Source organism: Stegostoma tigrinum, chromosome 18 (genome assembly GCF_030684315.1).
Source record: "Stegostoma tigrinum isolate sSteTig4 chromosome 18, sSteTig4.hap1, whole genome shotgun sequence".
Lineage (NCBI taxonomy): Eukaryota > Metazoa > Chordata > Chondrichthyes > Orectolobiformes > Stegostomatidae > Stegostoma > Stegostoma tigrinum.
The window spans coordinates 19,714,177-19,730,289 of record NC_081371.1 but is presented as its reverse complement, the minus strand read 5'-3'; the positions used below and the strand labels follow the sequence as shown (position 1 = coordinate 19,730,289).

The 16,113-nt window shown below is 38.8% G+C and overlaps 1 protein-coding gene across 2 annotated transcripts in view; it reads left to right on the top strand.

Annotated features, from left to right (window-relative positions):
- The window catches only part of atxn10 (ataxin 10), a 198,453-nt gene that overhangs the window by 32,413 nt on the left and 149,927 nt on the right, over nt 1-16,113 (top strand). For both annotated transcript variants that reach the window (XM_048549299.2, XM_048549300.2), the window contains exons 4-5: nt 12,598-12,694; nt 13,645-13,812. In XM_048549299.2, coding sequence (XP_048405256.1) covers nt 12,598-12,694; nt 13,645-13,812 — 265 coding nt within the window. The remainder of the gene's footprint in view (nt 1-12,597; nt 12,695-13,644; nt 13,813-16,113) is intronic.

Sequence of the window (16,113 nt, the reverse complement as noted above, 5' to 3'; positions counted from 1 at the left end):
ACTGAAAACCAATGAGACAAAGACTGACTTCAATTTATTTTGGATTTAAACCACAACATTTTAACTGTAACCAGTCTGGTTTGTACAAATGGCACCACCTACATTCAAAAAGTAATGTGGTAGCCCACAATGCAGTCACAGGCAGAAAGTTTAAAAGCTCAATTTAAGTTACTATAAACCTCAAACATAGCTTTCTCCTTTGTCTCCCTCCCTCTCTCTTCCCTGTCTCCCATCTTGCATGTTGTAAACTATAACAAGTTTAATGCTCACTTTTTTAAAAAAAATTGCATCTATATCATTACAATCACATGAGAAAGCAGTTTGAAATATATCAGCGTAATTTTAATAAAATGCTGATAAAGATTATATAATAGTTTGCATATTGGATTATTTGTATATTTTCTTGAATATTCTGTTCACAGAAGTATGTAATGACTGTACATTTATCCATTAGATTTATACACTTGACAGAGTGGGATGCATAAGTGTACAGAAGTTAACTTTCTCTTTTCTTGTACTACTTTCGTGAAGTCTCCTGGATTGAACAACTTGATTTTTTTTTCTTCTAAAGTATAATGCTTCAAAAGGCCCAGTTCTAAACAAAATTGACAGACTGTTGAAAAGTCTGTATTGGCATAATGATAGCTTGTCCATTTGGCAGCTATGCTTCCTCTATGTTAACTCAAGGACAAATGAGATGAAGTGAGAGTGAAGTGTGGAAAGTTTGAATCTCAATTGACCTTGAGGCAGAATAGCATTCAGATTCTTTTGGAAATATTGATTTGGAAAATAAATTGAGGGACTAATCAAATTTTTAAGCATCAGAGAAATGTGAAAGCTTTCTTTATGAATACTCTTAAAATATTTTTTTCTTTGCATTCAGCAAGCAAACACAAATTAATTGAACAAACCACCATAAAAATAATAAACAAGATGGTTTTAAGCAGTTGGCTAAATACCCATAATACTCTACTCATGATGCCAATAAAGCGACGCAGGTTGGAATTTTCAAAATACCATGGGATAAATTTGTGTTCGTTTAGGCAGTCAAGCAGCATAAAGTAAACATGGGTAAAATTGAGTTGAGCTTTGGATCAACTATTCAAGTAGGTCATGGTTGAATGTCAAATTTTCTTTGAACAGGGAACAATTTTCTAACTATTATTTTGTTTCAAAATGCTAAATTTTATGTCCATATTGACTTTAGCACAGTGCAAAAGCTAAAGCAAAGAAAATCACATGCAACTCAAGTATTAAGTTCTGAAACCATGGCACTGATATAATATTTTGACAGCCTGGAGGATTGCACTGCTTTTGTATTTGGTAAGGACCCCACAGTATTTTAATGTTCTTCTAAATAGTCCCTTGAAACAAAAGGGCCTGAGAATTTTGATTGCATGTTGTGATTGTCCCAGAATTTGGCATGCTTTACACAAACAACTGTACTGTAAATAGGTTAAAAATCATGAATATACAATATACCAGGCTTCTAGGATGATACCAACATCTGCAGATGTTGACTTCAATTGGTACTTATTTTTGGTACAGATAGGCAAACTCATGATTTGTGATTTTGCAGTTCCAGACAATTTACTGCAATAAAATTTCAGAATTCCATCATCATAAGTTCATTTTGAGCCAATTGGGCTACTTAACTCTGGATTGACTTGACGAGCCTTGACCAAAAAGTTAGTTATTGAATACTACTTCTGAATTCTCAAATTCCCAAAGAAAGTTCCAGATAATCAAACATGACTTTGGTGCCAATATGACCTCTGTTAATGGACTTTGGTTAGGCATTGCTGGAGTCCCCACACATGAAGAAACAGTTCTCAGAACCTTTTGCTGTAACTGTTCTCTTTCCTTTGATTAGGTTTGACTTTGCTGTGACTACTGGAGATACTATTACTTTTGCTCCTACCAAATTATTCTGTCTTAGCAGGTCAACTTTGCCAAGTCTATGGGGTAAATTATGGAAATTCTCCAGTTACCGTTCCAACCATTAGGTCGCATTTTAGGTGCCTCCCAACTCAAAGATCTGAGCATATACTGCTTGCTAATACCATGCACTAAAACTTTGACATCCATCTTGAGCTTTGGGTAGAGAAGCCATGTATTTCTTTAGCAAAAGAGTTTAAATGGCCTCAATGACTCTCTAAGTTTACCTGTCACATTTTATGGAATAAGGAGTTACTTGGGTTTTGGTGTAGATTTGTAGCTCAGGTTATGGATGTCGTGGTTGGTTGGCTCATTGAGTTGATTCGTTGTTGTTCTGCAGACATTTCATTACCCTGCTGGGAAATATCATCAGTGCAGCCTCCAATGAAACACCGTTGTGTTTTCCTGCCTGGTTTTTAAACTCTGGAGTCCATTGACCTGCATTCCCCGACTTGCAGTTTTTCTTCGCAACAAATCGCAATGTATTTGTTGATGGTTTTCTTTGCTTGTCCAGGATCTTGGTATCGTCCTAGAAGCCTGGTTCTCCACAAAGAAAGCCATCAACCAACACATAAAACTTGACCCTATATAGACTCCATTGCGAAGGAAAACCAGAAGTGAGGTAATCCAGGTTAACGGATGCCAGAGTTTAAAAACCAGGCGGGAAAATACAGCAGCATTTCATTGGAGGTTGCACTGATGATGTTACCCAGCAGGGTAATGAAACGTCTGCAGAACAACAAAAAAACCAACCTGACGAGCCAACCAACCTCAATAAAGAGTTACTTTTTTCTTTTGGCATGAATTCCTTCTAACACTCAGGCAACTCTTTCTTGCCGAAGCGTTTTTCCTTGATGTCACTGCTCTAGTCAGAGATACAACTTAATCTGTTGTTGTCTGAGTCATAGCTCCTGTTTCTGAACTGACGGCACTCTGTACCCAACATCCACCAAGCTATATTAAGGTGTTCCAACTTGTGACAGTGGAAACTCTTATGCCTTTGGATATTAATTCCATTCTTGGACACTTTCTGACCTATGAGGTGGTCATGGGTAGCTATCCCTTCTTGCCTAGCTTCTTGACTTTCTTTTAGTTTCTTCCTTCAGTTTGTGTGGATAACTCATAAGATGGTTGAATTTCTAAACCAGTCATCTCCTGTGCGCCTCTCGCTGTTGCAACCTTCAGTTTTTGAGCTCTTACCGATAGAGGGAGTGAATTTTTAAATTGTTCTAATTACTTCCCTTGTACATTGACTGTATCCTTAGTGTCTGCTTTCAACAGTCAAAATTATTGTGCTTCATCCTGTCAAATTCTGAGTCATCCCAGACATGTATCTGGATGTTCCAAAATTTCTGCCTACAAGTCTCAAACCAATTCGTATGCATTGAGAATAGCCTTATTTGCCACCTTGAACCAAAGAAGCCTCTTCAGAAGGAAAGGCACAAATCTCATGAGCTCTATTTGTTGATGCTGCTCAGGCAAAGCAGGTTCAGTTTTGTTTTGGCCACTTCATTTGCATATCAATTTTTCGTAAGAAATGAAAAATGCTTCAGTGACTTTTTTTCATAGATTTTGGGAATATGTACGAATTTAAATAGTTCTCCACTAAGACTTGGATTCTGATCTTTCCTTGCCATTTTCGTTTTCTCCCTTGAAAGTCCATGTTTTCTTATTTCCATTTCCTTCATTATTTCTTGTTGTTTCATCTGCAGTTTGATTTTTTTTTCAATTGACTCTCAATCTGGTTTGCATTGCTGTTCTTCTGTTTTCAGATGTTGTAGTACCATCTTCGTTGCATCTGCCTTCCTGGCCCTACTTTAACTCCTTTTGCCCATTTAGCTAGGCTAACCTTGGTTATCCCTGCCCAATCATTCAGGGATAAATGTGTCAATTCTATACAAATCTTATTAAATTGGCTTTGTCCATTGCTGTAACAACATACAAGGTATCTGGTGCATTTTCCTCTTATCCTTTTGTGATTATTGACTATCCTATTGGAAGAGCTCTCATTTTTGTTACCACCAAGACTGGAACAATGCATCGGATCATAACTCAATGGATTATAATATAAAATAAAAAGTTTTCCAATTATTAAGATAACTAATTAAATACCTTCGATATATCATGCACCATGTAGTGTCAAGGAGTCATACAGCACAGAACCAGATACTTGGGTCCAACCAGCCCATGCCAAACATAATCCCAAACTAAATTAGCCCCACCCACCTGCTCCTAGCCCATGTCCTTCCAAACCTTTCCAATTCGTGTACTTATCTAAATGTCTTTTTAAATATTGTAACTGTACCCACATCCACCACTTCCTCCAGAAGTTCATTTCACACATGAATCACCTTCTGTGTAAAACGTTTGGCCCTTATTTGCTTTTTATTAAATCTCTCACCTTAAAAATATGCCCCCCTACTCCTGCAATCTCTCATTCTAGGGAAGAGGTAATAACCATTCACCCTTTCCATACTCATGATTGTATAAACCTGCTACAAGGTCACCTCCAAACTCCTATATTTCAGTGAAAAAAGTCAAAAAGAAAGTTGTGAAGAACCTGACAAGTAAACATGTTGGCTTGTATGTGTTTGGATCTTCCAGATTACTACATGTTCTGTCACAGGAATTTCTTCAGCTATCCACTTTTTTTTGACTATTTTGGTGGTACCACTATCTATTGAACCACCATGTACTCTTAATCTACTCATCTCTGTAGAAGTCTCCCACTTCTTCAACAGTGTCATGTGATGGATAGAGTATCCTGATCCAGATGCTCAGTGTCTGTTACCTTCTGCTTTATTCAGCAAATACGCATGGAAGCCAAAGGATGGAATAGTGTCTCTTCTGACCCCAAAACAACAGTTAGTGTGTTTTGTAATATCAAAGTACAATTGATTTAGTGTTCATGTAAACCACAACTGCACAAGAAATTACACCAATGTTGTACGGGATTGATACAATATCCATTTTTGGCCAGTGTCTGCCCAGTTCCTGTTCTTGGCTGCTTGTGTAGACTGTTGGTTAGGTTTCACCCACTGCCTGTGCTTGCCTAGATATGTTTGTGCTATATAAAGGATCGGAAAAGGCTCGAGCGATACAAGTTAGCCAGGAAGGAACTGAAGAAAGGACTTGAGAGCTGTAAAGGGGTTTGAGAAAACCTTGGCAGATAGGATCAAGGAAAACTCCAAAGCTTTTTACACATTTGTGAGGAATAAGAGAATGACTAGAGAAAGGGTAGGGCTGATCAAGGATTGTGAAGGGTATTTGTGCATGGAGCCTAAAGAAATAGGCAAGGTCCTTAATGAATACTTTCCTTCAGTATTCACAACTGAAAGGGACCTAGGTATAGAGGAGGACATTGGAAACAGAGTGTGGTAGGCTAGAGGAGGTGGATGTTAATAAGGGTGAGGTACTAGGAATTTTGAGGAACCTGAAGATAGGTAAGTCCCCCGGACCTGATGGGACTTATCCAAGGATTCTACGGAAAGTGAGGGAAGAGATTGCTGGGCTTTTGGCGATTGATCTTTTTGTCCTCAGTGTCCGCAGGTATAATGCCTGAAGATTGGAGAGAGGCAAACATTATGCTCTTGCTCAAAAAGGAGAAGAGGGATAACCCTGGAAATTTCAGGCCAGTTAGTATTGCGTCAGTGATGGGCAAATTATTGGAAAGGGCTCTGAGAGATAGGATTGTGATCACTTGGATAGGCACAGTTTGATTCATGATAGTCAGCATGGATTTGTGAGGGTAGGCCTTGTTTCACAAACCTTATTGAAATCTTTGAAGAGGTGACTAAACATGCAGATGAAGGTAGAGCAGTGGATGTGGTATATGTGGATTTAAGGTTCCCCGTGGTAGGCTTATGTAGAAAGTAAGGAGGCATGGGATGGGGGAGGGGGAGTGTGGCAGAATGGCTGACTCATTAGAAGACAAATGTGGTAGTGAACAGAAAATATTCAACATGGTGCTCAGTTACAAGTGGTGTACCACAAGGATCTGTTCTGGGTCCCCTTCTATTTGTGATTTTTGGAAATGATTTGGATGTAGGAGTGCAAGGGTGGATTAGTAAGTTTGTGGACGATAATGAAGGTGGGTTGAATTGTGGGTAGTGCGGAGGGCTGTTATAGGTTACAAAGGGACATTGATAGGTTGCAGAGCTGGGTTGAGAAGTGGCAGATGGAGTTTAATCCTGAAAAGTGTGCAATAATTCATTTTCGAAGGGCAAACTTGAAAGCAGAATACAGGGTTAATGGAAAGATTCTTGGCATTGTGGAGGAGCAGAGGGATCTTGAGGTTCGTGTCCATAGTTCCCTGAAAGCTGATGGAGTCGTTAAGAAGACCATGGTTGGCTCAATCAGAAGGTCATGAGGAATGGGATACAGGGGAACTTAGCTGCTTGGATACAGAATTGGCTGGCCAACAGAAGACAGCGAGTGGTAGTAGAAGGAAAATATGCTGCCTGGAAGTCAGTGGTGAGTGGGCTTCCACAGGGCTCTGTCCTTGGGCCTCTACTGTTTGTAATTTTTATTAATGGCTTGGATGAGGGGATTGAAGGATGGGTCAGCAAGTTTGCAGACGACACAAAGGTCAGAGGTGTCGTTGACAGTATAGAGGGCTGTTGTAGGCTGCAGCAGGACATTGACAGGATGCAGAGATGGGCTGAGAGGTGGCAGATGGAGTTCAACCTAGATAAATGCGACATGATGCATTTTGGAAGGTCAAATTTGAAAGCTGAGTACAGGATTGAGGATAGGATTCTTGGCAGTGTGGAGGAACAAAGGGATCTTGGTGTGTAGATACATAGATCCCTTAAAATGACCACCCAAGTGGACAGGGTTATTAAGAAAGCATGTGGTGTTTTGGCTTTCATTAACAGAGGGATTGAGTTTAAGAGTCGTGAGATCTTGTTGCAGCTCTATAAAACTTTGGTTAGACCGCACTTGGAATACTGCGTCCAGTTCTGGTCGCCGTATTATAGGAAAGATGTGGATGCTTTGGAGAGGGTTCAGAGGAGGTTTACCAGGATGCTGCCTGGACTGGAGGGCTTATCTTATGAAGAGAGGTTGTCTGAGCTCGGTCTCTTTTCATTGGAGAAAAGGAGGAGGAGAGGGGACCTAATTGAGGTATACAAGATAATGAGAGGCATAGATAGAGTTGATAGCCAGAGACTATTTCCCAGGGCAGAAATGGCTAGCACGAGGGGTCATAGTTTTAAGCTGGTTGGTGGAAAGTATAGAGGGGATGTCAGAGGGGGGTTCTTTACACAGAGAGTTGTGAGAGCATGGAATGCGTTGCCAGCAGCAATTGTGGAAGCAAGGTCATTGGGGTCATTTAAGAGACTGCTGGACATGCATATGGTCACAGAAATTTGAGGGTGCATACATGAGGATCAATGGTCGGCACAACATTGTGGGCTGCAGGGCCTGTTCTGTGCTGTACTGTTCTATGTTCTATGTTAAGACATATGGTGCATTAGCTTTCATTAATAGAAGGATTGAGTTCAAGAACGGTGAAGTTATGCTGCAGCTATACGAAAGCCTGGGGCGGCCTCGTCTGGAGTATCATGTCCAGTTTTGGTCGCCTCCTTACAGGAACGATGTGGAAGCATTGGTAAAGGTGCAGAGGAGGTTTACCAAGATGTTGCCTGGAATGGAGGGAAAGTCTTACGCGGAAAGGTTGAGAGATCTAGGGCTTTTCTCTTTAGAGCAATGAAGGATGAGAGGTGACTTGATAGAGGTGTACAGAAGGATCAGAGGTATAGCTAGAGTGGACAGCCAGACACTTTTTCCTAGAATGGAGATAGCTTTTACGAGGGGTCATAGTTTTAAAGTGAGTGGAGGTAGATATCTGTGAGACATCAGCGGTAGGTTCTTTACCCTCTCTGGCAATGCATTCCATGCCCCTACCACACTCTGAGTAGTGAATAAACCTTTCTAATTCTGGAGGACAGGGAGACAACACTGATGCCATTGATATATTGGAGAAAGTGTAGTGGATAGTGGCCAGAGTAGGACTTGAACATGGACTGCTTCACGTAGCCCACAAAGAGAAGCATAACTGGAGCCCATGCGGGTACCTATGGCCGTCCCCTTGACCTGAAGAAAGCAGGAGGAGTTAAGGGAGAATTTGTTCAGTGAGGGCGAGCTCTGCCAGGTGGATGAAGGTGATGGTGGATGGGGATAGTTCAGGACGAAGTGGAGATTCTTGAGGCCATCCTGATGGGTGATGGATGTGTAAAGGGATTGCATGGCCACAATAAGGAGGCGGCACAGGAACCCACAAACCGGAAATTCTTAAACTGATGTAAAGCCTCAGAAGAATCACAGAAATAAGTGGGAAGAGACTGGACAAAGCTAAGTAGCATCCATAGAAGGAGAAATAGTTGATGTTTTGCGTCAGGTATGACTCTTCAAACAATATGAAATTAAGAACCTTACAACCTAGAAGAGGAACCCGTACAATCTGCTGTCTCTGTACAGCCAATGTAAAGATGTTCATCTTAACTTGCTTCCTATCTCTTGGTCCGTTACTCTGCATGTAGCAGCGCTTAAAGAACAAAGATAAACACTGTTGAATATAATAAAGTTTCCTGCCTCTACCACCATGTGTAATACCATATGTTATGATTATTTCCTACAGTTCTTTACCTCTTAGTGACCACCTATTTATTGTGTATTCTTTTGACTGACTTGACCCCAGGCGCATTTCCTCACGCTTGCCCAGTTGAATTTCATTTGCAGTTTTTTTTCCTCTCTCTTTGCTGACCTAAATAGTGCATTGATATCTCCTAGTCTGCTGCTAACTTCCATCATTGCAATTTTTGTATCATTGATTCATTTCCTCAGTTATGTGTAAATTAAAGATGTTACTGCAATAAGCAAGGAACCCAGTACTGAATTCTGTGAGAGCCTGCTGAAAACTGTCTTCAGTCGTGGTCTTTTTGAATGATGGAGCAGGCGTAAAAGACCAAATGGCCAACTTGAACTCCTATTTTTTTGCATTCATATGATGAAAATTCTTTTCACATAGCATCCTGTTTACAGCTGTAATTGATTCTTTAACCAACATTATGACCTCTCCTCCATATTTTTATTCCTCCTTCCTACTTGAGAAAATCCCAACCCTTCATTCTTGCTCTTTCAAACCATGTTTCATCAGAGTTACAAAGTTACACTTAATATCTGTCTTTGCTCTCAGCTCATTTGCCTGTTTGTTAGATTTTATTTTGCATTGAAGTAAATACATTTAATCACTGAACATCTCCTATGTTGCTTATTTTCCATGCTTTGTTTCTTCTGCCTTCCCTTCGGGCTGACTTTCTATTTTCAGTTTCCTGTTTTACTTTGTCTACTGGATTTTGTTTTGTGTGTAACTGTGATTTCCCAGAATTTTGCGTTCTTAAGTTGCAGAATCCTACCAGAAATTTGTCTTTGGTCAGCCAGCCAATTGAATCACTCAATTCAATTAAATTATCTACAAATGTAGATTAAATATCTATTCATACCGGATTTTTTTTGGTATTACTGTGTTCATTTTCTTTATTTACTGTAATTCTAAAAATGCTGGAGGCAGTATAGCTTTCAATTCTCAGCTGTTTTAGTATGGGTTTGAGTGATATGTTGTCTAGAAACTTAAAACTGGTAAGTTAATTGAAATAAACTTGTAAATATTTAAACAAATGCAAAATACTATGATGAAATCAGTAGCAGCTATAACAAATGTAGAGTTTTTGTACTTCATAAAATTTGTACCAAGAAAGCCTTTTTCCAGGTGAAGTACAGGAGAAACAAGTCATTCACTCCATTGAGACTGTACCTGGTACTTTTCACGACAAAGCATCTAACCAACTTGACTATTCTGTTCACTTCCTTTACTCCTCAATATTACTTTTCAAGTAACTGTCCAATTTCCTTTTAAAAATAATTTATCAGAAGTACTGATCTAATTGAAAGAAAGCAAACATTCTGGTTGTGACAGTGCTGGAATTGGGAGATAAAATTAACCAGTGTTCCTGCTTTTGATCACCACCCAGCAAGTCCTGCTTCCAGTTTGCTGGTAAATCTACTTTTAAGGCTGCCAACAGCAATAATTTTTAAATAATTTCCCCCTGGGGTCTATCCTTCATGATAAAGTCAACCAGGATAACCTAGGCAGAAAGTGAAGTTAGTTGACCTACATTTTGTGCAATAGTTTGAAAATTGAAAGGAGAAATTTGAAGAAAGGGAGGCAGATGCAGTCTTACACAATTTGTACTATTTATGTGAGAATTGCTATCAATATTAGTTGTATGTTATCTTTGAAATTCATTTATATTTTGTTTTGCATTGAAATGCATAATATTTTGTTTAAAGGGCATCAATAGAGATTTTTGTGCACCTTTTGAGAACCTATTTGAATTTGGTGATATTGCATTACTTCGATCTCTTAAAACTACTTTGATATTGCAGAGATAGTGAGCTTATCTAGTTTGGACAAATTGTACAGGTGATTAGCTCATACAACACATTTAAGAGCTAATTTACATGGACTTGAAAGAGAACTTTCGAACAGGGGAACCTTCAGGATCATTCTTGGGTCTGCTGGAAAGCTGAAGCTGCAGGATGTCAGGCCTGAAGAAGAGAGTTGGGTGTATGTGGAATATAAGCGATCATGTTTTCTTTATTGGTTACTCTAGTACAGTAGAGAAGCAGTTAATTTCTAAAAGTATACTGTGGAGTTTTTTGGTTGGGTGCTATGGTGCATCGGAAGATAAAGAATTTGTAAATGCTGTATCCCTTAAAGGACATGGGTTGAGCTTAACGTCTTAATACAGTCATCTTCTGTGATGTTAATTGCCGTGATTGTTTGAAGATTCTCAAAGCAGACTGAAAATACTGGCTATTAAGTAAAATGAAAAATGTTTTCTTTTGGGCCCTTTTTTAAATGATATTGATCTGAGGTTAATAGGTGCAGAAATATTACCCAATGATGTTATGACCTTTTATGATGTATGTGTACTTTTGGCCTTGCTCCAGAGAAGCAGAATTGAATTCAAGAGTTGTATATCCCCAGAAGAAACCTAATCACTGTGCAGGTTAGACAGTGCCTGAGTGGGAGTACTGATCACCCAATTTCCCGTCTAGTTTTGATGGTGGCTAAGTGAGAACTCGCATCATCCAGTTTCTCAGTGCCCAGTTTCTAAATCTTTCTGGTCAGAAATTTCACTGAATGTATCTGATACAAGAGTGTATGTTCTCTAATTGCTAGACATGGAGGGCACTTATTTCCTGCAGTTGCAAAATGAAGTTCAATTATTTGTGGACAGCCCATGCCATCTCAGAAGCACAGACTTTAAAAAGAAGACACAAAATGGAAAAACAAAATTTGCAAACTTCACATCTCTTGTCATTACTATCTGTTCCGGGACTACTATGTTAGGTTTCAAAGTGAAGTCTGTTTAACGCTAGAGGATCTGCGATGTTATTCAATTTCTGCTAGCTTGTTATCTAATTTTGTAACTTACAAATATTTGCTAAAATGCTTTTTATATTGTTCACCCAAAAGTATTTCTTTATCTCCTTTGGATAGGTGACACTATATTTGGGAGGTTTAATTTTCCCAAGTTCTGAATCATTGGCAATTTAATTCTGAAAAGATTGACAAAACCTGTTGTGTACTGTATGTGTTGAATTCTGTAACTCAGATAGCAATTCACATGGCCTGCTCGAATGCTTCCTAGCAATCTGTATCAGAGCAAAAAATACAGTACAGAAATCTGGCACATGTTGCCTGAACAAAACAGGCCAAACAGCATCAGAGGAGCAGGAAGGCTGATGTTTTGGGCCTCAACCCTCCTTTCAGAATTTCTGAAGAAGGGCCTAGGCCTGAAACGTCAACCTTCCTGCTCCTCTGATGCTGCTTGGCCTGCTGTGTTCATCCCGCTCAACACCTTGTTATCTCAGATTCTCCAGCATCTGCAGTTCCTGCTATTTCTGGCACATGTTAGCTGTTCTTTCTCTTGATTTGAGCCTGCCTGTAGTCTGTAGTAGCAGATTGAAGAATTAAGCGGAATGGCGAATCCTTATTTTTATTGCCTTTGTAAAAAAAATAACAAGAGCCTAGCTACTTTGTTGCCCAGGGCCAACAGAATTAATATACCCTTTATTATGAAGTGAAAACAAAGCACTGGAGAAACTAAGCAGGTATTGCAGCATCTGTGGCGAGAGAAGCAGAGTTCATGTTTCACATGTAAAATCTGATCCGAAGTATAGCCAGATGGACTGAAAACATGAACTCTGCTTCTCTCGCCACAGATGTTGCCAGACCTGCTGAGTTTCTCTAGCACACTTTTTTTTTGTTTCTTTCAGATTTCCAGTGTCCACAACATTTGCTTTTAATACATCCTTATTGTTTGAACAAATAACATGAAGGCTTCATCAACTAAGATGAATATATTTATCCACAAGTATATGTTGGCAGTAGTTTAAACAATTGTTTAAACTGTTTTCTAAATTTTGATGTTTTCTTGACTTGGGCATTTTTAAAGTTAATGTCTATTTGTTAATACTTGCAAGTCATGATCTCTAACTAAGAACACTTCTGATACAGGTTAGTTCCTTTTTAGAAATAATTTCTGTTTCAAAAATTTGTTAAGAAACATTGTCTTTGTTTTTGCATAGCTATTCGATGTGGCCTTCAGTTCCTTGGAAACCTTATAACTGGCAATGAAGAGTCTAAGCATATTCTGTGGAAAAGCGCCTTTCCGGATCTTTTCATGTGAGTATTGCTTCAAAGTTGGTTATGCAAATTGGTGTTTGATTGATCTCAGTTTTTTTTTTTGGTTTCATTATGGGATATTTAAATAGCCCATTTCTCTTAATTTGCTTTGCTCATCAATGAAAGGATTTGGGACTGAAATAATTCAAGGTCAGTGCATTGCACAAGCTCTCTGGAACACTTGTGTTTTCTTTTTCACGTTTCGTAAGATATTTCCATCCTGCCTCAGGGTCACGTTGTCCTGCAGAGAACATGGATATTTCACCTGCTTAGGGGCATTGCCTGATGCTATTTCTGTGACTGTGGACAGGTGTTAAACAGTTTGTGCAGACACTTATCAATCTTTGATTTATTATTCCCCTTTCCAATCTTGCCTTCTGATAGATCTAACGGATGTTAAGTAGAGAGGCTTAGTGTTCAGTTGCAGTCTTCTGCCATGCCAGTACCCCAAAATGTAGCGTCCCTACATAACTCTTTTTTAATGTTTAGAAAATGCTTTGATATTTTATCAAGAGGAGGCTGTTTGCAGAGTTATGGATTTGAGACCAAAAGCATTTAATTGTTCTCACCTGTGTGTTTATGTTACAATAACTTGCGATAAGCCATTTGCTAATAGGACAAATGACTTCCTGGAACAATTTGTAAGAAAAATATGAACTGATACTGAACTAAAATTGGGGGCCCTGTTAGCTTTACGAACTTCAAATTAATGTCTGGGTCACACCCCAACTTATTTAGTGAAGCACCGTAGCACTTTTTAGATGTTAAAAGTAGTGATTTGTTTTAATTATTGAATGCAAATCAAATGACTTTAAGAAAACTGTAAACCTTTTCTAAAACGTGGACTTTATTTTCTTGCATGATAATATACTCGATGTGAGAGGCATACAAATAAGTGATTTCCTAAACCAGTGTATGAAATTTCCTGTTTTTAATCTCTCTCTCCAAAGGCAATACCTGAGTCAATCCGATAAGAAAGCTGTTACCTATTGCTGCATGGTTCTGTTCACCTGCCTTAAAACTGAAAGAACAGCTGACTTATTAAGTCACATGAAAGGGGTTGAACTGGCTGAAGCTGTTGTCAAGATATGCAAGAAAGAACCTGAACTAGACTGGGCGTATGTATTTTTTGAGCAACATTTGAAATATTCTCTTAATTATTTGAGTTGGAAAGCTTCAGACTTTAATTTGCTACAGTTGCTGTTCTACCAGAGCATTAATATCAGCATTACTTTGAAAAACAGAATAAACAATGCAAAGAATACATGAATGGTCAGTAACTTATAAACTTGTAGATTTCATTACTAATCTTTTGGTTATCCTGAAGAATTTATTCCCATTCACTGAGCTGCAGTTCCTGAATTGAAATTCTTTCCCTGCTTTTAGAATTTGTTTTTCTTTTCCCCTTCCTTTAAAGGCACTGACTCCATGCTAGAGCAAGTTTGTTTTTCTAACATTCGTCATTTCTGATACCACTGCAAAGGCTGCTCTCCGTGTTTGACTCCAGACAGTTGGATACCATGAGATTTCCAACTGTCGCATCACAACTAAATCAAATCAATTCTTCAATACATATATGAGCTCACAAAAATATTCTATCTGCAAGCAGGTGGCATTGGATTGTGATAGGTCACTGATTTGTTTTCCTGATACGCAACTCACTATTGTCTTGGCTAACCTAATAAAGTTAGGAATTAGAACTGTAATATGGTGTATGGCTAAGCTGTTGGCTGAATAAGCACTGAGCCATCAGAAAAATACCAGATTTGATTTCTTTTCAGTTTTACAAAATTAGTTGTGATTTTTGTGCATTGACATTCTGAAAACAGAAGTATAAATTTTCAGCTGAAAACTCCTTTCTGTCATGCTTCACCTGTACAGTAGCAAAAAGGTTTTGATTTTAGATTGTATACAAAGGACATTTGAGACTTAGAAAATAGGAGCAGGAAAATGTCATTTGGCTTACTGAGGCTGCTCTGCCATACGCTATGATCATAGCTAATTCTCTACTTCAATGCCACACTTGGTTTCTATAAATCTAATTATTTCTTAAATATATTCAGTGTATTATCCAGTAGAGAATACCACGGGGTCACCATCCTCTGAATAAAGACATTCTTCCTCATCTCAGTGCTAAATGAACTGTCCTAAATTCTGATACTGTAACTCAATGTTCTCGACCCTCAGCTGAGGCAACATTGTCTGTGCATCCAGTCTGTTCAGCTCTGTCAGAATTTTTAATGTTCCAATAAGAACTGCTCTCACTCTTCTAAACTTGAATTTGTACATATTTTCTTGTCAACCTAATCTCTCCTCATACGCCAAATCTGCCAGTTCAGGAATCAGTGTGGTGGACCTTCTTTAAACTCCCTGTATGGCAACATTTTTTAATATGAAAGTCTTACTGCTGTACAAGGCCTCTTACCAAGGCCTTGTACAGCAGTTAGACTTTCTTGTTCTTGCATTCAAATCTTCTTGTAATAAAGGGTAACATTTGTGTTCATAACTGCTGTCAGCACCTGCATGCTTGCTTTCAGTGATTGGTGTACATTTTGGATTCCTTTTTACATCAACGTTTCTCAGTCTACCACCATTTAAATAATATCATGCCACATTGTTTTTTGTTTCTTCTTAAATGAACACTTATACTAAATCTACCATGTATTTTTCTGTTTATTCAAATTGTCTGAACTATCTTGAAGCTTTTTTACTTCCTCCTTACCACTTTTTATTCTTTTTATAAAAGCAAAAATCATGGATGCTGGAATTCCAAAATGAAAGCAGATAATGGATAAACTCAGCAGGTCTGGCAGCATCGTAGAGGGAGAAAAAAGGCTTAATAAGGTCCTACATGACAAACGTGTAAACTTAATGTGCACGGGATTGGGAAGGTGTACTGGCATGGTTAGAGAATTGGTTGGCAGACAGGAAACAAAGAGTACCAATAAGCAGGTTATTTTCTGAGTAGCAGTCAGTAACTGTTGGGGTATCGCAGGGGCCCCAGCAATTCGCAATTTAGATGAGGATACTGATTGATTGTATTATCTCTAAGTTTGCAGACAACACAAAGCTGGATGGGAGGGTGAACTGTGAGGCAGGTGCAGAGATGCTACAGTGTAATTTGAATAAGTTGAGTGAATAAAGATTGCAAGGCAGGTGAAATACCAAGTGTATAATTGTGAGGTTATCCACTTTGGTAGCAGATGAGGAAGATGAATTATTATCTAAATGAAAGATTGGGAAAGGGAGATCTGCAGCGGGATCTGAATGCTTTTGTACGCTGACCCCTGCAAGTAAATGTACGTGCAGCAGGTGGTGAAGAAGTCAAATGGTATTTTTGCCCTCCTAGTGAAAGGACTGGAGTACAGGACTAGGAATGTCTTTCTGCAGTTATGCAAGGCCTTGGTGAGACCACATCC